General features: G+C 41.6%; 1 protein-coding gene across 3 annotated transcripts; it reads left to right on the top strand.

Moving 5' to 3' along the window:
* LOC112223168 (fasciculation and elongation protein zeta-2) lies at positions 1 to 24,742 on the top strand. 3 transcript variants are annotated; one of them, XM_024386193.2, is made up of 10 exons: positions 1 to 490; positions 1,477 to 1,585; positions 1,790 to 1,906; positions 2,260 to 2,395; positions 2,536 to 2,807; positions 3,147 to 3,227; positions 22,366 to 22,441; positions 22,651 to 22,716; positions 23,063 to 23,090; positions 23,698 to 24,742. In XM_024386193.2, exons 1-9 carry the CDS (start codon positions 183 to 185, stop codon positions 23,071 to 23,073), a joined length of 1,176 nt encoding a protein of 391 aa, XP_024241961.1. In that variant the 5' UTR covers positions 1 to 182; the 3' UTR covers positions 23,074 to 23,090; positions 23,698 to 24,742. The 3 variants fall into 3 exon arrangements, with proteins under 3 accessions (XP_024241961.1, XP_024241960.1, XP_024241962.1); XM_024386192.2 differs by lacking the exon at positions 23,063 to 23,090 and having other exon boundaries at positions 3 to 490; positions 23,698 to 24,741; XM_024386194.2 differs by lacking the exons at positions 3,147 to 3,227; positions 23,063 to 23,090 and having other exon boundaries at positions 12 to 490; positions 23,698 to 24,740.
* The last annotated feature ends 1,997 nt before the right edge of the window (positions 24,743 to 26,739 follow it).

Raw genomic sequence — 26,739 nt, forward strand, 5'->3', positions numbered from 1 at the left:
TGCACCTATCCTGTTTGTATAGATCTGCAAACCCCAAGAGGTTAGGACCTTGGAGGTGGCGAAAAATAGTTTTCGGACGGGTCCACAGAGACACAGCTCGCACTGGAGGATGCAGTGTCCTGACATTACTTCGCCGCATACATCATTCATCAGAGGCACATAGGGTGTTTCGCGCGGCAGGCATGGCGGCGCCCTTTGCGCATTTCGATGATGAGTGGCACGATTTTAAGGAATTTGAGCCGGTTTCAGAGCAGGGGACTCGGATGGAACGAGTAAACTTGGTTGTCGAACAGATGACAGACGTTCTGAAGGTCCTTCCAGAGCTCAACAACAGCTTTTCGGGCGAAATGGGCAGCTTAAAGTCCATGGAAGATCTGGTGAACAATTTAGACGAGAAATTGACAATGTGTTTCCGAAATCTCAACACCAAAGCTGAGAACATTGCCCCTGTAAACATTATCGCCGAGGACACAACACTGAGGAACGACGAGTGAGTAAGCTAAGTGACTCGTGGCCAAAGTTAGTTCGTCCCTTGCAACATACTATCACATTTCAATGTCTCGCTCTGCATAATTGCGTTCCACTCATACATGCAGTCACGTGTATTGATAGTCGATGCAAGCTGCCAACATTCAACATTGTATTAGATAGGCGTATACCATATTTACACCTATTTGAGAATATTGCTATAGGCATACAGTAAGGCTACATAAATTTCACTAGAAGTTTACGTTTATAAGTATGTTTTTCATGCATTATTGTTGCTATGCTCACTGCCAGTTATGCTGATGACTTGTCAATAAGCAACGATATCAGTGGTCATGTGACTTCTCCGTCAAACTAGATTTTAGAACTCACATAATCTCTGTTGAAAACGTGTCCGTGCATGGTGTCCCAAATATGCCAAACAAAGACATCCCACTAAACTCTAGATTAGAATGTTGACCTAAATACCCTTCCCTGGAGATCAGAATAGGACAATTCACATTTATCCCCTCCTAAAAGATGAAAGATTTGGATATTGCCTTGGGTAGAGATAGTTGATCCCACTGATCTGTCTGTGGTTAATAAATAGTTAGCCTAATACCATGCTGTTTATAAATTATATATTAGTTATTAATGTCTCACCTTTTCACTATTCATAACACTGTCTTAAAGCAGTGCGGCTGTAGCATTATCATCAGCCCAAACATATCGCACAGCTGGATTAGTCCTCATTTTACTGCTTACAATGTATGTTTTTGATCGAAAATGTACAGTATCATCTGGGTAAATCTTTTGTAAGATGTTTGTGACCTTGTGGCATCTGTCACTTGGTAACCAATATTTGGCTACATGCACAGTGCAGTGTCATTATCCCAAATATAACCACTGTTGACCATTATTAGAAGTTAGCTATCACTTCTCTACATGGGCTTTGGACCTAGAGACGGTGGTGTTCACTTTTATGTGTCTCTCATCTCATTTCCCACACAGGATCTGGAATGCTCTTGCAGATAATTATGGTAATGTCATGGCAGTAGACTGGAAACAGTCTAGAACCCGCACCCTCCATCTCCCCAGTCTAAACCTTGAAAACAAACCAGTGAGTCAAGTTATTGCTTCATAGAAGGCTCTCTCTTTGCCCCTTTCTTTCCATCCCCACTCTCTCTTTCTCCCTATATCTCTACCACTCCCCCTCTCCCTGCCCCTACCTTCCTGTCCAATCTGTTTATAGCTCCAATCTAAAATTCAGATTTCATTGTGCCAGGATTTAGTTTTGATTAAATCCCTTCCCCTGACCTGTCAGAGGGTGGATGATGCAACACTGGAGCTGTCCGACGATGAGGAGCTGAGGGAACAGATGGACATGCACACCATCATCGTCTCCTGCCTCAATGACGAACCCCTCTTCACCGCAGAACAGGTAGGGCTACCCACCAATTTACCAACCTACCAACCCACAGCTCTGCCTGGAATAGACCAAGATTGACCTGCACTTTATCAAAGATAGAATACAGTGGAGCAGAGCTGGGTATGGGGCTTGTACCTGTTGCTTGAATGTGCTTCACATAGACAGATGACAGGTGGACTGAGCCGGTGTTTGTGTGTTAACCAGAGTTGGAGTCTATTCTATTGACATTTCCAGTCAATTCAAGAATAAAATGTCATTCCAAGAAATGGAATAGCACTACATAGAGAATTTCTATGTCCGATGCAACAGACAGGAATAGATATGGAATTGATCCCAAATGTGTGGTGTTACCTTGTGTATTGTAGGTTATTGAGGAGATAGAGGAGATGATGCAGGACTCTCCTGACCTGGAGGCAGAGCGGAACCACCCCTCTCAGTCAGACCTCTCCATGCTCTCTCTAGACATCCAGCGCTCCAGAACAAACCACAGCTATGAAGAGCGTGAGTATATCTCTGTCAGTTAGGTGTGTGTGTGTATGAGGGATGGTGTGAGGGAGGGTTAGAGGGAGGTTGAAAGTGTGTTTGCATTCTTATGCTACATTTCTGTCTGTGTGTGGTTGTGTGTGTGTGTGTGCGTGCAGGAGAGAGGACCCTGTGTTTATCAGAGCTGAATGAGCGGCTAGAGGAGGTGGAGACGGCCATCACACGTTACAGTGAGGAGCTGATTCAACACCTGGCCCTCAGGGACGAACTGGACTTTGAAAAAGAGGTGAAGAACAGCTTCATATCTATCCTGATAGATGTGCAGAACAGACAAAAGGAACACAAGGAACTACTGAAGAAAAAGAAAAAACTCAAGAGTGGTGCCGGGGCCCCGCAGGGCCGACCAGAGAGAACACAAGCACTAGGATCAGTGAGTGACACCATCCATGCTGTGCATGCACACACACAAACACACACACAATGCCTGCTGATCCACTGTTTCATGGCATTCAGAGTGGACAGTTTTAGTAACCTTTTAAAATGTATTCAAACCTTATACAACTTATTTATTGCTTGTGCAGATGTCCCCCTTATTACTTTCTTGATACCTTATTACTTTGCTCTTTTTACAAACTAATTTACTGGTTTATTGTTTTGGCATTTTTGACCTTTTAAACCTTGCGTATGGTTCCTTCTCTCTTCACCTGCTTGTTTCCTGTTTGTGTGCCTCTTACTTCCCATTTCTCTGCATCACTTCCTTCCTCTCCAGCGCTTCAGCATGGAGGGCCTCTCCTCTGCCATTCAAAATGGCTTCTGGCAAACTTTTGGGAGTGGTGGCATTGAAAGACAGGTGCCTATATTTCTCTCTTTCTCTCTGTCTGTTGCCCTCTTCATTGGTGCTGTGTGTGTTTTTGTTGGTCAACTAGATGGTAATTGTACATGAAGTACAATTGGTGGGACTTGCTTTAACTCTTTAAAAGTATTTTTGTGTTAGTGGTAGAAGTTTAACACGTTTTACTTTACTATTTAAAGCAAAGCAGTTGCATATAGTCAACGTTTATTGTCGTAAAATAATTACTTTGATAAACTACTATATCAACCGTATTAATTTGGATTGTAGGGAAGTTAGATCACAAAAATGTCTCAGCTACAGTTGTTGCTTTGAAAACTTAACCTGTTGAGTGTAGGGGGCAGTATTTTGATGTTTGGATGAAAAACGTACCCAAATGAAACTGCCTATTTCTCAGGCCCAGAATCTTGAATATGCATATAATTATCAGATTAGGATAGAAACACTCTAACGTTTCCAAAACTGTCAAAATATTGTCTGTGAGTAGAACAGAACTGATATTGCAGGCGAAAACCTGAGGAAAATCCAACAAGGAAGTGCTGTTTTTCCTGAAAGCTCTCTGTTCCATTGCCTGCCTTCACTCCATTTAAAGGGATATCAACCAGATTCCTTTTCCTATTGCTTCCCCATGGTGTGAACAGTCTTTAGACATAGTTTCAGGCTTTTATTTTGAAGAATTAGCTAGAAAGATCACATGGCGTCATTGTATTGCTGGGTGCCAGCAGCGTTTTGCATGCGCAACAGCTTGGAGCAGACATTTTCTCTCTCTCTCCTATTGATGAAGCTACAGTCCCGGTTGAAATATTATCGATTGTAAAAACAACCTGAGGATTGATTATAAAAAACATTTGACATGTTTCTACGAACTTTACGGATACTATTTGTGTAAGGATTGTCGTCGGGAGAAGGAGAAGAGGACCAAAGTGCAGCGTGGTTGTCACGACTTCCGCCGAAGTTGGCTCCCCTGCCTGTTCGGGCGGTGCTCGGCGGTCGTCGTCACCGTCCTACTAGCCACTACCGATCCCGTTTTCGTTTGTCTGTTGGTTTTGTCTTATTAGTTTCACCTGTGTGTATTTTAGTTTAATTAGCGTCCTTATATTTAGTAGGTTGTCCCGCCCTTGTTTTGTGCGGGATTGTTTTTGTATTCCTGTTATTTGGTGGTGTTCATGAGTTTTATTCTCCGGACTATTTTGGTCCTGCTTTGGATTATTCACCCTGTGTGTTGGATTGACCGTTGTTTTGTGCGCCGGAGAATAAACTGTCTAATAATTTAAGCCTGCTCTCTGCGCCAGATTCCACCCACCTTAGTAATTCGTGACAGTGGTACGTATTCATAATACTTTTAATGAAGATGAATACCAGAACAAAAACAACAAACCGACAAACGAACAGTTCTGTAAGGTACAACAAAAACACTAAACAGAAAATAACTACCCACAAACACAGGTGGGAACAGGCTACCTAAGTATGGTTCTCAATCCGAGACAACGATTGATAGTTGCCTCTGATTGGGAACCATACCAGGCCAAACACATAGAAATACAACACACAGAACAAAACAAAGACTGAAAAACATTGAATGCCCACCCCAACTCACGCCCTGACCAAATCAAAATAGAGGCCTAAAAAAGGAACTAAGGTCAGGACGTGACAATTTGGAAGTGACCGCTCGAGCCTGGTAGTGACCACTCAAGCTTGTGGATTTCTGAACATAACGCGCCAACCAAATGGCGGTATTTTGGATATAAAAATAATCTTTATGGAACAAAAGGAACATTTATTGTGTAACTGGGAGTCTCGTGAGTGCAAACATCCGAAGATCATCAAAGGTAAGCGGTTCATATTATTGCTTTTCTGACTTTCGTGACCAATCTACTTGGCGGCTAGCTGTTTGTAATGTTTTGTCTACTGAGAGAGATGTCCTTATATAAACGCTTGGTATGCTTTCGCCGAAAAGCTTTTTTGAAATCAGACAACAAGCTAAGCTGTGTTTTGCTATATTGCACTTGTGATTTCATGAAAATTTAAAAAAAATAGTCATTTAATTTGAATTTGGCGCTCTGCAATTCAGCGGATGTTGACAAATGATCCCGGTAACGGGATGCGTGCATTAAGAAGTTAAAGAAGAAACACAGAACCTTAGTAATTCGTTAGAATTCGTCATTCTTTTGTTAGAAGATGGGAATAAAAAGCCGGATCATGTGGGCAACACTCTTAGGAAAGCAAAGAAACTCTGAATCAATCATGCTGTGGGTTTCAGATAAATAGATGCACAATTTACATTCGAAGTTTGATTTTAGGTGAATGATGATGAAATGATTAGAAAGTTGTACGCTATTATTTTGGGAGAGAAATATCTAGTGATGACAACTCTTTAAAAGTATTTGTGGCCTCCCGGGTGGCGCAGTGGTTAAGGACAACGCACAATTGGCCTAGCGTCGTCCGGGTTAGGGAGGGGTTGGCCGGTAGGAATATCCTTGTCTCATTGCGCACCAGCGACTCCTGTGGCGGGCCGGACGCAGTGCGCGCTAACCAAGGTTGCCAGGTGCACGGTGTTTCCTCCGACACATTGGTGCGGCTGGCTTCCGGGTTGGATGCGCACTGTGTTAAGAAGCAGTGTGGCTTGGTTTGGTTGTGTATCGGAGGACGCATGACTTTCAACCTTCGTCTCTCCCGAGCCCGTACGGGAGTTATAGCGATGAGACAAGATAGTAGCTACTAAAAAAACAATTGGATACCACGAAATTGGGGAGAAAACGGGGTAAAATTCACACACACACACACACACACAAAAGTTTTTGTGTGGTAGTTGAAGAACTACAGTGCCTTCAGAACGTATTCACACCCCTTGACTTTTTCCATATTTTGTTGTGTTACAGCCTGAATTTTAAATGGATTAAATTGAGATTTCGTGTCACTGGCCCACAATACTAGTTACTCCACAATACTAACCTAAATGACAGAGATTAAAGAAGGAAGCCTGTACAGAATACAAATATTCCAAAACATGCATCCTGTTTGCAATAAGGCACTAAATGATGTGCAAAAAATGTGGCAAAGAAATGAACTTCATGTCCTCAATACACAGTGTTGTGTTTGGGGCAAATCCAACACAACTGCATCATGTTATGGGTATGCTTGTCATCAGTAAGGACTAGGGAGTGTTTTAGAATAAAAATAAATGGAACAGAGCTAAGCACAGGCAAAATCCTACAGGAAAACCTGGTTCAGTCTGCTTTCCTACAGACACTGGGAGACAAATTCACCTTTCAGCAGGACAATAACCTAAAACACAAGGCCAAGTCTACACTGGAGATGCTTACCAAGATGACATTGGATATTACAGTTTTGACTTAAATCATCTTGAAAACCTATGGCAAGACTTAAAAATGGCTGTCTAGTAATGTTCAACAACCAACTTGACAGAGTTTGAAGAATTTTAAAAAGAATAATGTGCAAATATTGTACAATCCAGGTGTGCAAAGCTCTTAGAGACTTACCCAGATAGACTCACAGCTGTAATTGTTGCCAGAGGGGATTCTAACATGTATTGACACAGGGGTGTTATTACTTATTTATGTAAATTAGATATTTCTGTATTTATTTATTTTTTAAATTTACGAACATTTCCAAAAACATGTTTTCACTTTGTTGTTATGGGGTATTGTGTGAGGATGGGTGAGAAAAATAAATATTTAATACATTTTGAATTCAGGCTGTAACACAACATAATGTGGAATAATTCAAGGGGTGTGAATACTTTCTGAAAGCAGTGTATTAAGGCTGACCCCAGTTAGTCGATTGTTTGGTCGATAGGCTGTTGGTCGACCGAGATTTATTTAGTCGAGCAGTGGAAAATATACACTACATGACCAAAAGTATGTGGATACCTGCTCGTCGAACATCTCAATTAAAAAATCATGGGCATTAATATGGAGTTGCTGCTATAATAGCCTCCACGCTTCTGGGAAGGCTTTCCACTAGTGCTGGGTGATATGGCCTAAAACTAATATCTCGATTTTCTCAAACTTATGGGAGATTCGCAATATATATCTAATTTTAAAAACATGTTTTCTCTAAATAAGCTTTGTTGTACAATTTAAAGGTAAAATACACTGTATTTTAATCAGTCAGCAATAATCTAATGAATTCAGAGCTTGTGAAATTATACCTAGGCTGAATATATGCCTTCAACAACCATAAGACCCACTAATAATTTAATTATTTTATCACAATAGTTGTACCTTCTTTTTTTTGTCATAATCACTGATATGGCTTTCCGGTCTGTCTATCAAAATGCTATTTTTGTTTCAAATTTAACCAGAACTATGCATAATGCACATCAACTAATAGTGTATCAGGCATTATAGAAAATGAACACCGGTCTCATAAACAATATCTCAAGCACAAGCCCACGTGCTAGTAAGTAGCCAGCTAATATGTATATTTCAAGTTTAGCCAAATTGGATCTAGGTATAATTTCACAAGCTCTGAATTCAGCTGACAAGGCAAAACAGTTGAATTGTTACGAACACAACCTTCTGTCCGTCTCCAACTATTTGAACAGATGCTGAAATAAAGTGGCCTACCTTCTTTCTCAGAATGAGAACGAGTTGCCAATTCCTTATATAATTGTTTTATTCTTATTGCACATTTATAAAACAGACTAAACAGCTAGTATATCTATCTTTATTTGACAAAGATGCTGCTAGCGATACGTGGTACCGTAATGTGCGCGCTACAAACTGATCATTCATTTTCCAGAATGAATGTTCATTGGTACATTCATTTTAGTAGTGTCTGCTCTGCTTGAAATTTGAGGAGTTAAAACATAAACAGGGTATGGTTTGAAAGGTTACCTTCTCTATTACTGTGAAATAATGTCTCCATGTGTTTCGGTGTCCATGTGACCGATTCTGTTGGACCAAACCTCAAATGCAAATAGCAAGTTGAAAATGTTTGTCAGAGAGGAAGAGGTGATCTCTCATCTTTGTTTTTGTGAGTTGTAGGGGGAGGGTCTTGGGAGAAAGAGGCGAAATGAGAGGTTTCACTCTCGCTAAAATCTGTCCAAAATAAGGCCAATGCGTTTCTATGCGCTTATTTTGAACCTAAGCTTGTTGCCTGCCTTCCCTCCTTTCGAACAACGACACCTGTTGTTAGGGTGGAGACATGAATGAGCATCTTGTCATTATATACAGATCTCTGGTGTAATGGGAAGGTGCACAGCACAGAAGGAGCGAATGAGACAAAACCAAAAAGACAACATGAGAACAAGCCGACGTAAGTGCTCATGAAAACGAAAAATACAAAAACCTTGATTCTGCGATAAAGGCATTTGGAATATCGCGCAAAAACATTAATTCGATATATAGCCTAGTCCTATTTTCCACTAGATGTTGGAACATTGCTGCAGGGACTTGCTTCCATTCAGCCACAAGAGCATTAGTGAGGTCGGGCACTGATGTTGGGGGATTAGGCCAGGCTCGCAGTCTGCATTCCAATTCATCCCAAAGGTGTTCGATGGGGTTGAGGTCAGGGCTCTGTGCAGGCCAGTCAAGTTATTCCAAACCAATTTCGACCGACCATTTCTGTATGGACCTCGGTTTGTGCACGGGGTCATTGTCATGCTGAAACAGGAAAGGGCCATGCCCAAACTGTTGCCACAAAGTTGGAAGCAAAGAATCATCCTGAATGTTATTGTATGCTGTAGCGTTAAGATTTCCCTTCACTGGAACTAAGGGGCCATGAAAAACAGCCCCAGACCATTATTCCTCCTCCACTGAACTTTACAGTTGGCACTATGCATTCAGGCAGCGTTCTCCTGGCATCAGTCAAACCCAGATTCGTCTGTCGAACTGCCAGATGGTGAAGCATGATTCATCACTCCAGAGATGCGCTACACACTTCAGCATTTGGTTGAGTCGTTGTTTGCGACTGAGCCGTTGTTGCTCCAGACGATTTTTACGCGCTACGTGCTTCAGCACTTGTGTGGCCTACCACTTCGTGGCTGAGCCATTGTTGCTCCTAGATGTTTCCACTTCACAATAAAAGCACTTACAGTTGACAGGGGGAGCTCTAGCAGGGCAGAAATTTGACGAACTGACTTGTTGGAAAGGTGGCATCCTATAACGGTGCCACGTTGAAAGTCACTGAGCTCTTCATTCTGCTGCCAATGTTTGTCTATGGAGATTGCATGGTGGTGTGCTCGATTTTATACACCTGTCAGCAACGGGTGTGGCTGAAATAGCTAAATCCACTAATTTTAAGGGGTGTCCGCATACTTTTGGCCATGTAGAGTACATAAACAAATTATGGCACACAAGAAACCTGTCTGTTTCACGGCACACCAGTATCACCGAAGGTACATTTACTCTTAACTCCCATAATTTCTAATCTACAATGTTTGTTTGGCCTTGGTAATTTCTGTTAATGCACTCAATATATTATTATTTTTATTACAATTTTACCGTTGTCATTGTAGGAGTGGACACGTTGTTTGCAGAGCACACAACTTAGGCTGTGAGAAAAAAGTTATGATTTATTTCATTCCTTGTATGAGTTGTCAATTTATTAATTGTCTTTTGTTTTGAGCACTCCTGTCAATCTTGAGTAAGGGACACACAACTGATTACGCATATAGAAGTAGGACTAGTCTACTTGGTCTGCGAGCAAATGTAGGTCTATAATTGTGCTCATTTGAGGATCTAATACTATTAATGATTGTCTTAACTCACCATCACTGTGGAATTTCTGAAAGTAATTTTTTCTTCACATCAAGCAGCGAGTAGACAAAGTCTGTTTTTACATCCATTGAAAATTACAGTTGTTCCTCAACACAGCCTATTTGAAACATCTTTCCAGCTCGCTCCCTTTCGATTACCGCTCAGCATGAAAGGGGGAAGAAATGTCATGCTCTGATCCGGTGGAAGCGTCATAAAATAGGTCTACCTGATTACTTCTTAGCCCTTGTGCAAAATAGCCTGCAGCTGTGTCTGTCTGTCTAGAGTTCACTGGAGCTGGAAACTCTTGAGGACCCAGAATATTTTATACAATGTTGCAAGTTTGCTAGCAGGAGCTTCAGGCCAGACCAAGTTAATATAATAGCTGACACAATGCAAGTTCCTTGCAGACAGGTCATGCATAGCCAATGTGATTTAGATTATATTTATTTTTATCAGGATATTTTCTACCTGCAGGTTGCAATGTTTTTATTTGTTGTCTTTATGTAGGCTATTTTTACATATTGGCAATGAAAATAAAAGTTACTTTTAGATTTGTATAATTTTCATTTAGATATCATTTAGATTTACCACATAACATTAATTTTGAGATATGAAGACATTATAAATTACATTAAATTAAAGTTCCATGTAAATGTGCATATAAAAATCATAACTGGCATGTAAGATCAGCAGAAATGGTATGATAACTTGGCACTACAAATGGAAAAGGATGCCGACCGCTGGTGTAGCCCATTACCGGCAAAGTCAGGAGCTTAACAGCAGAGACAGAATCTGAGAAAGCCAGCAACAACGGGAGGAGGAAGGTCAGGGACAGGTGTTTTTCTTCTGGGTAGGCTACATTGATCTCTGGCTCTCTCTTTAGTAATTAAAAAATGTATAAATATTATTTCACCTTTATTTAACCAGGTAGGCATTTACAATTGCGACCTGGCCAAGATAAAGCAAAGCAGTTCGACACATACAACGACACAGAGTTACACATGGAGTAAAACAAACATACAGTCAATAATACAGTAGAAACAAGTCTATATACGATGTGAGCAAATGAGGTGAGATAAGGGAGGTAAAGGCAAAAAAAGGCCATGGTGGCAAAGTAAATACAATATAGCAAGTAAAACACTGGAATGGTAGATTTGCAGTGGAAGAATGTGCAAAGTAGAAATAAAAATAATGGGGTGCAAAGGAGCAAAATAAATAAATAAATAAAATAAAATAAATATAGTAGGGAAAGAGGTAGTTGTTTGGGCTAAATTATAGGTGGTCTATGTACAGGTGCAGTAATCTGTGAGATGCTCTGACAGCTGGTGCTTAAAGCTAGTGAGGGAGATAAGTGTTTCCAGTTTCAGAGATTTTTGTAGTTCGTTCCAGTCATTGGCAGCAGAGAACTGGAAGGAGAGGCGGGCAAAGAAAGAATTGGTTTTGGGGGTGACCAGAGAAATGGGTGGGTGATGCTATGGTGACCAGCGAGCTGAGATAAGGGGGGACTTTACCTAGCAGGGTCTTGGAGATGACATGGAGCCAGTGGGTTTGGCGACGAGTATGAAGCAAGGGCCAGCCAACGAGAGCGTACAGGTCGCAATGGTGGGTAGTATATGGGGCTTTGGTGACAAAACGGATGGCATTGTGATAGACTGCATCCAATTTGTTGAGTAGGGTATTGGAGGCTATTTTGTAAATGACATCGCCGAAGTCGAGGATTGGTAGGATGGTCAGTTTTACAAGGGTATGTTTGGCAGCATGAGTGAAGGATGCTTTGTTGCGAAATAGGAGGCCAATTCTAGATTTAAGTTTGGATTGGAGATGTTTGATGTGGGTCTGGAAGGAGAGTTTACAGTCTAACCAGACACCTAGGTATTTGTAGTTGTCCACGTACTCTAAGTCAGAGCCGTCCAGAGTAGTGATGTTAGACAGGCGGGCAGGTGCAGGCAGCGATCGGTTGAAGAGCATGCATTTAGTCTTACTCTTATTTAAGAGCAATTGGAGGCCACAGAAGGAGAGTTGTATGGCATTGAAGCTTGCCTGGAGGGTTGTTAACACCGTGTCCAAAGAAGGGCCAGAAGTATACAGAATGGTGTCGTCTGCGTAGAGGTGGATCAGAGACTCACCAGCAGCAAGAGCGACATCATTGATGTATACAGAGAAGAGAGTCGGTCCAAGAATTTAACCCTGTGGCACCCCCATAGAGACTGCCAGAGGTCCGTACAGCAGACCCTCCGATTTGACACACTAAACTCTATCAGAGAAGTAGTTGGTGAACCAGGCGAGGCAATCATTTGAGAAACCAAGGCTGTCGAGTCTGCCGATGAGGATGTGGTGATTGACAGAGTCGAAAGCCTTGGCCAGATCAATGAATATGGCTGCACAGTAATGTTTCTTATCGATGGCGGTTAAGATATTGTTTAGGACCTTGAGCGTGGCTGAGGTGCACCCATGACCAGCTCTGAAACCAGATTGCATAGCAGAGAGGGTATGGTGAGATTCGAAATCGTCGGTAATCTGTTTGTTGACTTGGCTTTCAAAGACCTTAGAAAGGCAGGGTAGGATTGATATAGGTCTGTAGCAGTTTGGGTCAAGAGTGTCCCCCCCTTTGAAGAGGGGGATGACCGCAGCTGCTTTCTAATCTTTGGGAATCTCAGACGACACAAAAGAGAGGTTGAACAGGCTACTAATAGGGGTGGCAACAATTTCGGCAGATAATTTTAGAAAGAAAGGGTCCAGATTGTCTAGCCAGGCTGATTTGTAGGGGTCCAGATTTTGCAGCTCTTTCAGAACATCAGCTGACTGGATTTGGGAGAAGGAGAAATGGGGAAGGCTTGGGCAAGTTGCTATGGGGGGTGCAGTACTGTTGACCAGGGTAGGGGTAGCCAGGTGGAAAGCATGGCCAGCCGTAGAAAAATGCTTATTGAAATTCTCAATTATAGTGGATTTATCAGTGGTGACAGTGTTTCCTATCTTCAGTGCAGTGGGCAGCTGGGAGGAGGTGTTCTTATTCTCCATGGACTTTACAGTGTCCCTGAACTTTTTTGAGTTAGTGTTGCAGGAAGCAAATTTCTGCTTGAAAAAGCTAGCCTTGGCTTTTCTAACTGCCTGTGTATAATGGTTTCTAGCTTCCCTGAAAAGCTGCATATCACGGGGGCTGTTCGATGCTAATGCAGAACGCCATAGGATGTTTTTGTGTTGGTTAAGGGCAGTCAGGTCTGGGGAGAACCAAGGGCTATATCTGTTCCTGGTTCTAAATTTCTTGAATGGGGCATACTTATTTAAGATTGTTAGGAAGGCATTTAAAAAAATGACCAGGCATCTTCTACTGACGGGATGAGATCAATATCCTTCCAGGATACCCTGGCCAGGTCGATTAGAAAGCCCTGCTCGCTGAAGTGTTTCAGGGAGCGTTTGACAGTGATGAGTGGAGGTCGTTTGACCGCTGACCCATTACGGATGCAGGCAATGAGGCAGTGATCGCTGAGATCTTGGTTGAAGACAGCAGAGGTGTATTTAGAGGGCAAGTTGGTTAGGATGATATCTCAAATCAAATTTATTTATATAGCCCTTCGTACATCAGCTGATATCTCAAAGTGCTGTACAGAAACCCAGCCTAAAACCCCAAACAGCAAGCAATGCAGGTGTAGAAGCACGGTGGCTAGGAAAAACTCCCTAGAAAGGCCAAAACCTAGGAAGAAACCTAGAGAGGAACCAGGCTATGTGGGGTGGCCAGTCCTCTTCTGGCTGTGCCGGGTGGAGATTATAACAGAACATGGCCAAGATGTTCAAATGTTCATAAATGACCAGCATGGTCGTATAATATAAGGCAGAACAGTTGAAACTGAGCAGCAGCATGGTCAGATGGACTGGGGACAGCAAGGAGTCATCATGTTCCTGGGGCATGGTCCTAATGTTAGAGAGAGCATAAAGTCCTCTTCTGGCTGTGCCGGGTGGAGATTATAACAGAACCAGATGTTCAAATGTTCATAAATGACCATAATAATAAGGCAGAACAGTTGAAACTGGAGCAGCAGCACGGCCAGGTTGACTGGGGACAGCAAGGAGTCATCATGTCAGGTAGTCCTGGGGCATGGTCCTAGGGCTCAGGTCCTCCGAGAGAGAGAAAGAAAGAGAGAAGGAGAGAATTAGAGCACACTTAGATTCACACAGGACACCGAATAGGACAGGAGAAGTACTCCAGATATAACAAACTGACCCTAGCCCCCCGACACATAAACTACTGCAGCATAAATACTGGAGGCTGAGACAGGAGGGGTCAGGAGACACTGTGGCTCCATCCGAGGACACCCCCGGACATGAGGGTGCCCGTGTTTACGGCTTTGGGGAGGTACCTGGTAGGTTCATTGATAATTTGTGTGAGATTGAGGGCATCAAGCTTAGATTGTAGGATGGCTGGGGTGTTAAGCATGTTCCAGTTTAGGTCGCCTAGCAGCACGAGCTCTAAAGATAGATGGGGGGCAATCAGTTCACATATGGTGTCCAGAGCACAGCTAGAGGCAGAAGGGGTCTATAGCAGGCGGCAACGGTGAGAGACTTGTTTTTACAGAGGTGGATTTTTAAAAGTAGAAGTTCAAATTGTTTGGGTACAGACCTAGATAGTAGGACAGAACTCTGCAGGCTATCTTTGCAGTAGATTGCAACACCGCCCCCTTTGGCAGTTCTATCTTGTCTGAAAATCTTGTAGTTTGGGATGAACATTTCTGATTTTTTGGTGGTCTTCCTAAGCCAGGATTCAGACACAGCTAGAACATCCGGGTTGGCAGAGTGCGCCAAATCAGTGAATAAAACAAACTTAGGGAGGAGGCTTCTAATGTTAACATGCATGAAACCAAGGCTATTATGGTTACAGGGTATCGCCTTGTGCCCTTATCCCCTTTGTGCATGTGCATAACTATAGATAAATCCCACAGGAGAGTTTGAGTGATGAAAGTTGAATAGAGGGTCTCAAAATCTCTGAGCAAGAAACACTTGGATGAACATAAAGAAATGAATGTTAGGCTCTTTTCTGGCAATTGTGCTGTTATTATTATTATTATTTTTTTTTTTCACCTTTATTTAACCAGGTAGGCTAGTTGAAAACAAGTTCTCATTTGCAACTGCGACCTGGCCAAGATAAAGCATAGCAGTGTGAACAGACAACACAGAGTTACACATGGAGTAAACAATTAACAAGTCAATAACACAGTAGAGAAAAAAAGGGGAGTCTATATACATTGTGTGCAAAAGACATGAGGAGGTAGGCGAATAATTACAATTTTGCAGATTAACACTGGAGTGATAAATGATCAGATGGTCATGTACAGGTAGAGATATTGGTGTGCAAAAAAGCAGAAAAGTAAATAAATAAAAACAGTATGGGGATGAGGTAGGTAAAAATGGGTGGGCTATTTACCGATAGACTATGTACAGCTGCAGCGATCGGTTAGCTGCTCAGATAGCAGATGTTTGAAGTTGGTGAGGGAGATAAAAGTCTCCAACTTCAGCCATTTTTGCAATTCGTTCCAGTCACAGGCAGCAGAGAACTGGAACGAAAGGCGGCCAAATGAGGTGTTGGCTTTAGGGATGATCAGTGAGATACACCTGCTGGAGCGCATGCTACGGATTTTTTATTTTTTTATTTTTTATTTGACCTTTATTTAACCAGGTAGGCCAGTTGAGAACAAGTTCTCATTTGCAACTGCGACCTGGCCAAGATAAAGCATAGCAGTGTGAGCAGACAACACAGAGTTACACATGGAGTAAACAATTAACAAGTCAATAACACAGTAGAGAAAAAAAGGGGAGTCTATATACATTGTGTGCAAAAGACATGAGGAGGTAGGCGAATAATTACAATTTTGCATATTAACACTGGAGTGATAAATGATCAGATGGTCATGTACAGGTAGAGATATTGGTGTGCAAAAGAGCAAGTAAATAAATAAAAACAGTATGGGGATGAGGTAGGTGAAAATGGGTGGGCTATTTACCAATAGACTATGTACAGCAGCAGCGATCGGTTAGCTGCTCAGATAGCAGATGTTTGAAGTTGGTGAGGGAGATAAAAGTCTCCAACTTCAGCGATTTTTGCAATTCGTTCCAGTCACAGGCAGCAGAGTACTGGAACGAAAGGCGGCCAAATGAGGTGTTGGCTTTAGGGATGATCAGTGAGATACACCTGCTGGAGCGCGTGCTACGGATGGGTGTTGCCATCGTGACCAGTGAGCTGAGATAAGGCGGAGCTTTACCTAGCATGGACTTGTAGATGACCTGGAGCCAGTGGGTCTGGCGACGAATATGTAACGAGGGCCAGCCGACCAGAGCATACAGGTCGCAGTGGTGGGTGGTATAAGGTGCTTTAGTGACAAAACGGATGGCACTGTGATAGACTGCATCCAGTTTGCTGAGTAGAGTGTTGGAAGCCATTTTGTAGATGACATCGCCGAAGTCGAGGATCGGAAGGATAGTCAGTTTTACTAGGGTAAGCTTGGCGGCGTGAGTGAAGGAGGCTTTGTTGCGGAATAGAAAGCCGACTCTTGATTTGATTTTCGATTGGAGATGTTTGATATGAGTCTGGAAGGAGAGTTTGCAGTCTAGCCAGACACCTAGGTACTTATAGATGTCCACATTCAAGGTCGGAACCATCCAGGGTGGTGATGCTAGTCGGGCATGCGGTGCAGGCAGCGATCGGTTGAAAAGCATGCATTTGGTTTTACTAGCGTTTAAGAGCAGTTGGAGGCCACGGAAGGAGCGTTGTATGGCATTGAAGCTTGTTTGGAGGTTAGATAGCACAGTGTCCAATGACGGGCCGAAAGTATATAGAATGGTGTCGTCTGCGTAGAGGTGGATCAGGGAATCGCCCGCAGCAAGAGCAACGTCATTGATATATACAGAGAAAAGAGTCGGCCCGAGAATTGAACCCTGTGGCACCCCCATAGAGACTGCCAGAGGACCGGACAGCATGCCCTCCGATTTGACACACTGAACTCTGGCTGCAAAGTAATTGGTGAACCAGGCAAGGCAGTCATCCGAAAAACCGAGGCTACTGAGTCTGCCGATAAGAATATGGTGATTGACAGAGTCGAAAGCCTTGGCAAGGTCAATGAAGACGGCTGCACAGTACTGTCTTTTATCGATGGCGGTTATGATATCGTTTAGTACCTTGAGCGTGGCTGAGGTGCACCCGTGACCGGCTCGGAAACCAGATTGCACAGCGGAGAAGGTACGGTGGGATTCGAGATGGTCAGTGACCTGTTTGTTGACTTGGCTTTCGAAGACCTTAGATAGGCAGGGCAGGATGGATATAGGTCTGTAACAGTTTGGGTCCAGGGTGTCTCCCCCTTTGAAGAGGGGGATGACTGCGGCAGCTTTCCAATCCTTGGGGATCTCAGACGATATGAAAGAGAGCTTGAACAGGCTGGTAATAGGGGTTGCGACAATGGCGGCGGAAAGTTTCAGAAATAGGGGGTCCAGATTGTCAAGCCCAGCTGATTTGTACGGGTCCAGGTTTTGCAGCTCTTTGAGAACATCTGCTATCTGGATTTGGGTAAAGGAGAACCTGGAGAGGCTTGGGCGAGGAGCTGCCGGGGGCAGAGCTGTTGGCCGAGGTTGGAGTAGCCAGGCGGAAGGCATGGCCAGCCGTTGAGAAATGCTTATTGAAGTTTTCGATAATCATGGAATCATGGATTTATCGGTGGTGACCGTGTTACCTAGCCTCAGTGCAGTGGGCAGCTGGGAGGAGGTGCTCTTGTTCTCCATGGACTTCACAGTGTCCCAGAACTTTTTGGAGTTGGAGCTACAGGATGCAAACTTCTGCCTGAAGAAGCTGGCCTTAGCTTTCCTGACTGACTGCGTGTATTGGTTCCGGACTTCCCTGAACAGTTGCATACCCCAGGGGACTATTCGATGCTATTGCAGTCCGCCACAGGATGTTTTTGTGCTGGTCGAGGGCAGTCAGGTCTGGGGTGAACCAAGGGCTGTATCTGTTCTTAGTTCTGCATTTTTTGAACGGAGCATGCTTATCTAAAATGGTAAGGAAGTTACTTTTAAAGAATGACCAGGCATCCTCAACTGACGGGATGAGGTCAATGTCCTTCCAGGATACCCGGGCCAGGTCGATTAGAAAGGCCTGCTCACAGAAGTGTTTTAGGGAGCGTTTGACAGTGATGAGGGGTGGTGCAGTTCTGTGAGCTGCTCTGACAGTTGGTGCTTAAAGTCGTTTGACTGCGGCTCCGTTTTAGCGGATACAGGCAATGAGGCAGTGATCGCTGAGACCCTGGTTGAAGACAGCGGAGGTGTATTTGGAGGGCCAGTTGGTCAGGATGACGTCTATGAGGGTGCCCTTGTTTACAGAGTTAGGGTTGTACCTGGTGGGTTCCTTGATGATTTGTGTGAGATTGAGGGCATCTAGCTTAGATTGTAGGACTGAATACGGGGTGTTAAGCATATCCCAGTTTAGGTCACCTAACAGAACAAACTCTGAAGCTAGATGGGGGGGTGATCAATTCACAAATGGTGTCCAGGGCACAGCTGGGAGCTGAGGGGGGTCGGTAGCAGGCGGCAACAGTGAGAGACTTATTTCTGGAGAGAGTAATTTTCAAAATTAGTAGTTCGAACTGTTTGGGTATGGACCTGGAAAGTATGACATTATGACATTAAGACTACGAACCGCCATTGACTTGTCATTTCAATAGGCATAGGCTTCAAACTAAATTCAGGGTTTTTGATTCTAATTTAATTTTACCATAGTTTGCTCAGATAAAGGCAGGTAGCCTATAGCCCCGTATAGGCCTTACATCTCATTTCAGATAGTCTACAGTATTCTAGACAAGATGTAGGCAAGATGTAAACTTGCTTCATTCAAATGAAGACTAATTTATTCAACATGAATAGCAAGGCAATTTTGCAAATATAAGTTCTTCTTTCCCCAATAGTCTGCTGGAATAGGCTACAGAGAATGGGGTCATAATTTCAATCACTGAATTAAATATTAATAATATCTATATATGAACTTAATATGCTTGTCAACAACAGCCAGTTTATTTTTCTGAATGTGATTCACCTGTAGCCTAATATGACTACTGTTCATAATAACACAAGGCTACAACAACAAAGTTATAGGCTATTTATTAAATTGGTTTGCCAGCCCCAGATAGGCTACACAGGTTGCACAAATTGATTTGCAAGGACTCCAGTGATATCATAATTTCAACATATTTATTGTATTAAATGGTAGCCTACAATGGCATATATATTACTAGGTTTACTTGATGGCCAAAAGAAGTAAATGTATAATTCTCCACATTTAGCCTAAAGTCAGTTTCATTGAGGACTTTTCCCCATAAAAATAACCCGGTGAGGAAGTTCCATAACTTCCATTTAAAATTTCCACTCGGGCAGCCCCCGATACCCATGAACTGAGCATGCATAAAGCACTTAAGCAGTCAACTTTAGAATGCAGTTTAAACCAAGCGGATTTATGTAATGCGTTCTAGTGCGCACAAAAAGTCATTTTCCAGTGCCTGGTCTCCATTATTTTTTGATATGCATCAGTTCTAGAGTATGAACATATTTTATGGAAAAAGGTGGCTCCACAATGACAATCTAAATAGCCTACCAACAACTGGTAAAAAGTTGTCACAACGTACACGCGTGCTGCTCTTGTTCCTCTCGCTCACCTGACTCAGCCAAAAACTGTAGTGCTCTCTCAACACACACACCACTCCTGATCTCTCAATCATTCAGCAACAGCATGACTCACTGCCTACAGTCAGGAGCAGGTCACAGTGAAATATATATGTTTTAAATTGCTGCGGTGCAATTTAGAAATAGCCCAAAAACCCGCAACAAGTACATTTTCACCCGTGACATTGTTTTCCAAGTAGCCCAATTTTGGCCAGGAAACCCACAAACATGGCAACACTGAGGAGAACTTTTTGAATAATGTCTGTGAGTATAACAGGACTTATTTGGCAGGCGAAACTCCGAGGACAAACCATCCAGGATTTTTTTGTTGTTGAGGTCACTCACTTTTCAATGGGGTTTCATTGGGAATCTAGAATTCTAAGGCAGTTGCTTGCAGTTCCTATTGCTTCCACTGGATGTCAACAGTCTTTAGAAATTGGTTGATGTTTTTCCTTTGTGTAATGAAGAAATAGGGCTGTCCAGAACAAGGGTCGAGTGAAGTGTACTGTTTGATAGACCTGAAAAGCACGCTCCACTTTGTTTTCCTCCAGGATTTGAACGCAGTTTATCCCGTCTTAAATGTTATTGATTATTTACGTTAAAAAAATACCTAAAGTTGTGTTAGGAAAGTTGTTTGAAATGTTTGGACAAAGATTACAGGTAACTTATGAGATATTTTGTAGTCATGTTGCGTGAGTTGGAACCGGTGTTTTTCTGGATCAAATGCGCCAAATAAATGGACATTTTGGATATATAACGATGGAATTAATCGAACAAAATGACCATTTGTGATGTTTATGGAACATATTGGAGTGCCAACAGAAGAAGCTCGTCAAAGGTAAGGCATGAATTATATCTTTATTTCTGAGTTCGGTGTCATGCCTGGCGGGTTGAATTATGATAGACTTTGTTTGATGGGGTGCTGTCCTCAGATAATAGCATGGTTTGCTTTCGCCGTAAAGCCTTTTTGAAATCTGACACGTTGGCTGGATTAACAACAAGTGTAGCTTTAATTTGGTGCATTGCATGTGTGATTTCATGAAAGTTTAATATTTATATATATTTAATTTGAATTTGGTGCTCTGCCATTTAACCGGATGTTGTCAAATCAATCACGCTAAAGGGATTTGATCCATAAGAAGTTCATGCTAACAAACATTTATGCTTTGAAACTAATAAATAAATACCCACACTCTGACCCAGAAAAGTTACTTGCTAGATTCATGATAGTGTTTTTAGACAAAGCAAGGAAAGTGAACTTCCAAACGTGTTTCAGTTTTAATGGAATATGCAGCTGTTCTTTGTAAGTAATGAACCTGCTAGCTTCTGACATGACTAACAGCATCTATAAAGAGAGCAGTTGATTGGTTACTAAAACAGCTCTATCGATTGATTGGTAGAAGCTATTCTTAATCCGTTGCCAGATTTGAATAGCAGAGAAGTAGACGAAGATGTCATACCCATAACTTTTTGCCTAAATTTCAGTTGTTTATAAAAAGTTTCAGAAAATGTTGTTGATGCTGTGACTAAAATAGCTGTTACTTTGTATCAGAATCAAATATTTTTGTTTTGCATTCAGATTTGAAAAGCAGAGAAGTAGATGAAGATTTCATATGCTCTAATATTTTGTAATAGTTGTTGACTAACTGGTTAAATTAGATGATTTGTGTAAAAAGTTGCATTGTTTCATTTACAGTGAATGGAATGTTGGAATTGATGATGTCACAATGGGGCCTTTAGAATGTTGAGGAAATTGCCATGAAAGTGGATGGAGGACAAAAAAGGACAACAAAAAAAAACTTAAAAAGTATAAAATGTCATTTAAAAAAAGTATTAAATATATATAGATTTTTTAAAGTTGTATGTAAGCACACTGGTTCTGACCAGTATGTGCTAAATAATAATAATCAAATGTCAGAAGTATGACGAAAATTTAAAGTCTGGACTTTTGCTTCGCAAGTCCCACCTAAAAATGCTGATTCACCCAGCGTCACATTTCCATAAACTGAACATGAATTACTCGCTGTCTCACCTCTCTGCTGTATTTAAGGAGTCTTAACAAACATCACCAATTGCCTTTCTACATTGGAGCAGCAATTGAACAATTGTTTTTAGCATGTACAGTGCCTAGTGAAAGTCTTCACACCCCTTACACAGTTTTCATATTTTTCTGCCTTAAAATTACATGTAAAAAGGGATTAAATTAGATGTTTTTCCCCTGACCAATCTACACAACCTACTACACAACTTCAATGTAAAGGAAAATTATAGAAAATGTTATTAATTAAATAGAACAAAAAACAAAGATGCCTTGAATTGCATATGTCTTCACACACCATAGTTAATACTTGGTGGAAGAACTTTAGGCAGCCATTACAGCTGTGAGAGGAACATTTGTGTAAAGTTGGTAGGATCTCATTCAAAATGATTCACAGCTGTAATGCCTGCCGATGGTGGTTCCACCAAGTATTAACTCTGGGGTGTGAAGACATGTGCAATCAAGACTTGTTTTTTAATTTGTATTCATTTGGAAAATGTTCTATAATTCTTATTTCACTTTGAAAATGTGGGATAGGTTGTGTAGATCAGTAGGAAAACAATATATTGTGTAATTGAATTTTAAGGCAGAAAAATGGGAAAGGTGTACAAGGGGTGTTTACACTTTCACTAGGCACTGTACTTATTCTCTCTCTTTTTCTCTATTGTTTCTACCCCATGGTCTCTCTTAGTATCTGACCACAGTCATTCCATATGAGAAGAAAGGAGGCCCTCCATCGGTGGAAGATCTTCAGATCCTTACCCAAAGTAAGTGGCACCTTAGTAAGTGGCACCTGTAAGGTGCAGAGCATTTATCCCCCACCCATCACATGACTCTTAAATAAATGAAAACATTTGTGCTACTTGAAGTACAGGGTACAGTTGTTTATCTAGTGTTATAGATTGTTGACATACCCTGGTCAAATACATTCCTGGAATAAATACCTTTTTCTGATTGGTTTGTGTTTCTGTTGCAGTCCTGCAAGCTATGAGAGACGACAGTGACAAGGTGCCCAGCCTTCTGACAGACTACATTCTCAAAGGTGAATACACTCAGCCTCTCTCTATGTACATTTTAACATTAGTACGCTATATCACAGTGAGTTATGTGTTGTTGGCATACTGTTGTCTCTGCATTTTTGTATAGTTGTTGTCTCTCAATTTTTGTAGAATTCAAGAACATAACGTTTATTGATAACTCATGATTTTCACATTAGGCTATTTTAAACTAGGCTGCTCTACTATTTAAGTTGTTGTGCCTTTTATTTTGTGTGTGTTGGACAGGGCACTTTACAGTTGAGTGATCTCCTTTTTCCTTCATTCATTTCTTTAAAAAATCTCTCCATTCTCAATTTTCTGTTCAATGTCTCGCTGCATTGTACTTGCTAGCTCTGGTGTGAGAGCCATGGACAGAGAGGTTTGTGGCACACATTCTGACACTGTACTGTGTGGTGTAGTTCACTCATTGCGTGAGAGCACCCCTAGTGGCCACTGAGCTTTAGTGTAATGTAACCGTACCCTGCCGTTGTGTCCTGTCACTGCCCTGCCCCACCCCTCACTGTCACACTGCTGCTGTTTAGGGTATGGTAGACCCCATTGCTGCTCCCGTTGGTGTCACAAAGTTATCCCTGACCCACGACCTTGCTTTGCCTAACCCTTCACATCCTCAAGTGATCCTAAATGGACCTTACGGGTTCTACTAAAACGCTCCCTGGGAATCACTACTTTTACAACCACCGGAACCGGTTTCTCCCTCTGGGCTCACTGAATACTAAATGGCTGTATTGGCATATTGTGTATTGTTGCCGTATCTGTTTCAAATGTGTTTGGATTGCTTGAGACTGTTTTCCTGATCAAACCTAGATACAGGTACTTGGTTATTTTATTTCTCCTGTTTTACTATTTCATTCCTTTTTCTCCACCCAACCCTGTTCTATTTCTTACCTTATATTTTCCCGTAGTAGCCTAACTGGCATTCACACCTAGTCTCAGCCATACTCATTAATATGTGTTTTTTTCCACAGTGCTTTGCCCAACATAGACTGGAAGGACCATAACTGACATTTTGGAAACGAGGTGAGGGATCTGGTTTCAATGTCAACAAGCAAAATGAAGAGGACTTGCTCAGTGTGTAAAAAATAAAAACAAAAGAACACTTAATTTATTCTTAAGTTGCTCCTTTTTGTGTAATACCCATAGATGTTTTATAGCTCATTCAGTTTCAATTTTTTCCGTGTTGAGCATGGTGATTTCACAAACCTTGTGTATTTGACTACTTCAAGTATTTAAAAAAAATAGTTTTTACTTTATGTACAGTGTAAAATTCAGTTCTCAAAGTCATAAGAAAGATACTCATACATTCTAGTGTAGCTTCTACTGTATGTGGCTGATTTCAACAGCCTTTTTGGACGAAAGGGAGCCTTACATTTTTGGCCCTGAAGTAAGATCGAAGCTACTCATATCCAAAGGTTTGTGTCTTAATTGGATGAACCTAATCTGAAGGTCTCAGAAACGACTGAGCTGCACTCCACAGCACTTGTAATATCAGGGATATGAAACATTTTAGATTTGTTTTTAAAGTGCTTAAATACATTTCAGTAATAAAATAAACCTTGGAACTAATTACTAACATTTTTCTACACAACTCAGTCCACCATTTGGCCTCCCTAAAAGCACTGCACATGTATTTTGTAGTCATAGCTAAATACTGTAGTAGTACCATTGTTGTCATACTTAGAAGGAATTGCAAAGGTAATGTGAACAGAACTGTAATTAATTACAGAGCACTGATGTGACTACTAGCTATGCATTTGAGTAAATAATGACTCACTGAAGCCCTGAATCAGAGGCACCATGCAGCCCAGACCTGGCCAGTCTGTGAAGGCTGTGCACACAAGCTGGGCATTATTATATTTCAATACACAATAAATTAAGATGCCTTTGTATTTGCCAGAATTTTTTGTACATTGACTTATTTTTAACAAAATGTTATTATACTAAGCTTCTTATCTGCTAAACTATTAATTTACTTTGTAAATATTTTATTTCAAATAAATGTATAAAGTCAATGATAAACCCAATTTAATCTGGTTTTGTTTCATTACTGAGTCAACTCCCTTTTTTTTAATCCTTGCTCATACAGCATACTCCAGCTACTCGTCAATGACAATGATATGGAACTACATAGAAAACGTATTTTAGTTATGCATACTCAACCTTGCTTTTAGCCAATACCCCCGGCCAGTACTTTTAATATTGTAACAGGGAGCCATGCTCTTTCAATGCCACTGTAGTCTAATCCTCATTGGAACATGGGAAATCATAAAGCTACTGTTATATTGAACACGAAACATTGACAGTTAACACATTTTTCAAACTCCCAACTAGGAGAAAAACATTGGAAAGAGGAACAACAAATGGTTTGTGCAAATGTGAGAGAGATGGCTCCTTCGGTAACAGTGTCTTTCACCTCAGCAGTAGGCATCTTGATACTTGAAGATAAGAGTAACTCACACGTGCATATAATACGTGTGAAATACAAAAACACACTCCAAAACACACTGTTGTTTCATTATCAGCTGGCCATGTGTCAGCCAAACCATGTCCAGCTAGCTGAGAGGAACCAGATGAAATAAATAAATGAAAGGGTATTTTGGCAGCTAGGCCAAGCTTGTAGGTACCTACTGGTGGGAACATGATTGCAGGATGAGTGGGATGATATATGCCAAATTAGGCCACTTGACAACCAAACCAACACATGGCACCCCATGAAGAACTTAATGATACCACAAGAATATCACTTTTGAGAATGAAACACAAAGATCTAGAGATAGAGATGTCTGGAGATAATATCATATTATTCATATTTCACATTCATATTATATTGAAATGGAGTTACATTTCAAGATAGGAAACTGATATTGATATCTAAGATGATCAAATTTTCATCATGGTAAACTGTGATAAACTCATTCACTATTGCTAAATGGAGCATATGAATGGAGACATGTCGTGACAGAATATCTCATGTTTAATAGAGGCCTCATCTGCAAAAAACATGAAGAGTTTCATACCAAAATTATATATGATTTACCATATATATGTCGGTAAATTAACTTTTATTGTTTAATGAAATTAAAAGAGATTGGTGTTTTTTTCACTATCTAATCATGGCATGGTGTGGTTCAATGACAGACATGTATTTGTTTAAAATCTATCACTTGAGGATTTCATTTCAGAGAGACAAATAGTCATGTTTTTTTTGCAAAATGCTATATATCCACCTCAACTCAGAGAAATAAGTAGTACTGCTCATTTTTACATAGTCAAATGTAATAAATAACTATGTTTTTTATACCCCCTTTTTTCTCCCCAATTGGTAGTAGTTACAGTCTTGTCTCATCGCTGCAACTCCCGTACGGACTCGGGAGAGGCGAAGGTCGAGAGCCATGCATCCTCCGAAATACAACCCAACCAAGCCATACTGCACATCCAACCCAGAATCCAGCTGCACCAATGTGTCAAAGGAAACACCTGGCGACCTGGTCAGCATGCACCACAGGAGTCGCTAGTGAGACAAGGATAGCCCTGCTGGCCAAACCCGGATGACGCTGGGCAGCCGGTTACGGCCGGCTGCGACAGAGCCTGGGCTCGAACCCAGAATCTCTGGTGGCACAGCTAGCACTGCGATGCAGTGCCTTAGACCACTGTGCCATAACCAAGGGATGGCCACATACTCCAAGGGATGGCCACATACTCCAAGGGATGGCCACATACTCCAAGGGATGGCCACATACTCCAAGGGATGGCCACATACTCCAAGGGATGGCCACATACTCCAAGGGATGGCCACATACTTTTGTATATGTAGTGTAGCTGTCACAAATGTATAATTTGTACATTTCTTCATAGCCGTCCATAACTAAATTTTTAATAAAGAAATGTACAAATTATACATTTGTGACAGCTACACTACATATACAAAAGTATGTGGCCATCCCTTGGAGTATGTGGCCATCCCTTGGAGTATGTGGCCATCCCTTGGAGTATGTGGCCATCCCTTCAAG

The sequence above is a fragment of the Oncorhynchus tshawytscha genome, linkage group LG23, assembly GCF_018296145.1.
Source record: "Oncorhynchus tshawytscha isolate Ot180627B linkage group LG23, Otsh_v2.0, whole genome shotgun sequence".
NCBI lineage: Eukaryota > Metazoa > Chordata > Actinopteri > Salmoniformes > Salmonidae > Oncorhynchus > Oncorhynchus tshawytscha.

Coding starts and splice junctions, on each gene's coding strand:
- LOC112223168 (XM_024386192.2), top strand. CDS start 183: ATGGCGGCGCCCTTTGCGCATTTCGATGATGAGTGGCACGATTTTAAG. Junction 491..1,476: donor ACAACACTGAGGAACGACGA/GTGAGTAAGCTA, acceptor TTTCCCACACAG/GATCTGGAATGCTCTTGCAG. Junction 2,808..3,146: donor GAACACAAGCACTAGGATCA/GTGAGTGACACC, acceptor CTTCCTCTCCAG/CGCTTCAGCATGGAGGGCCT.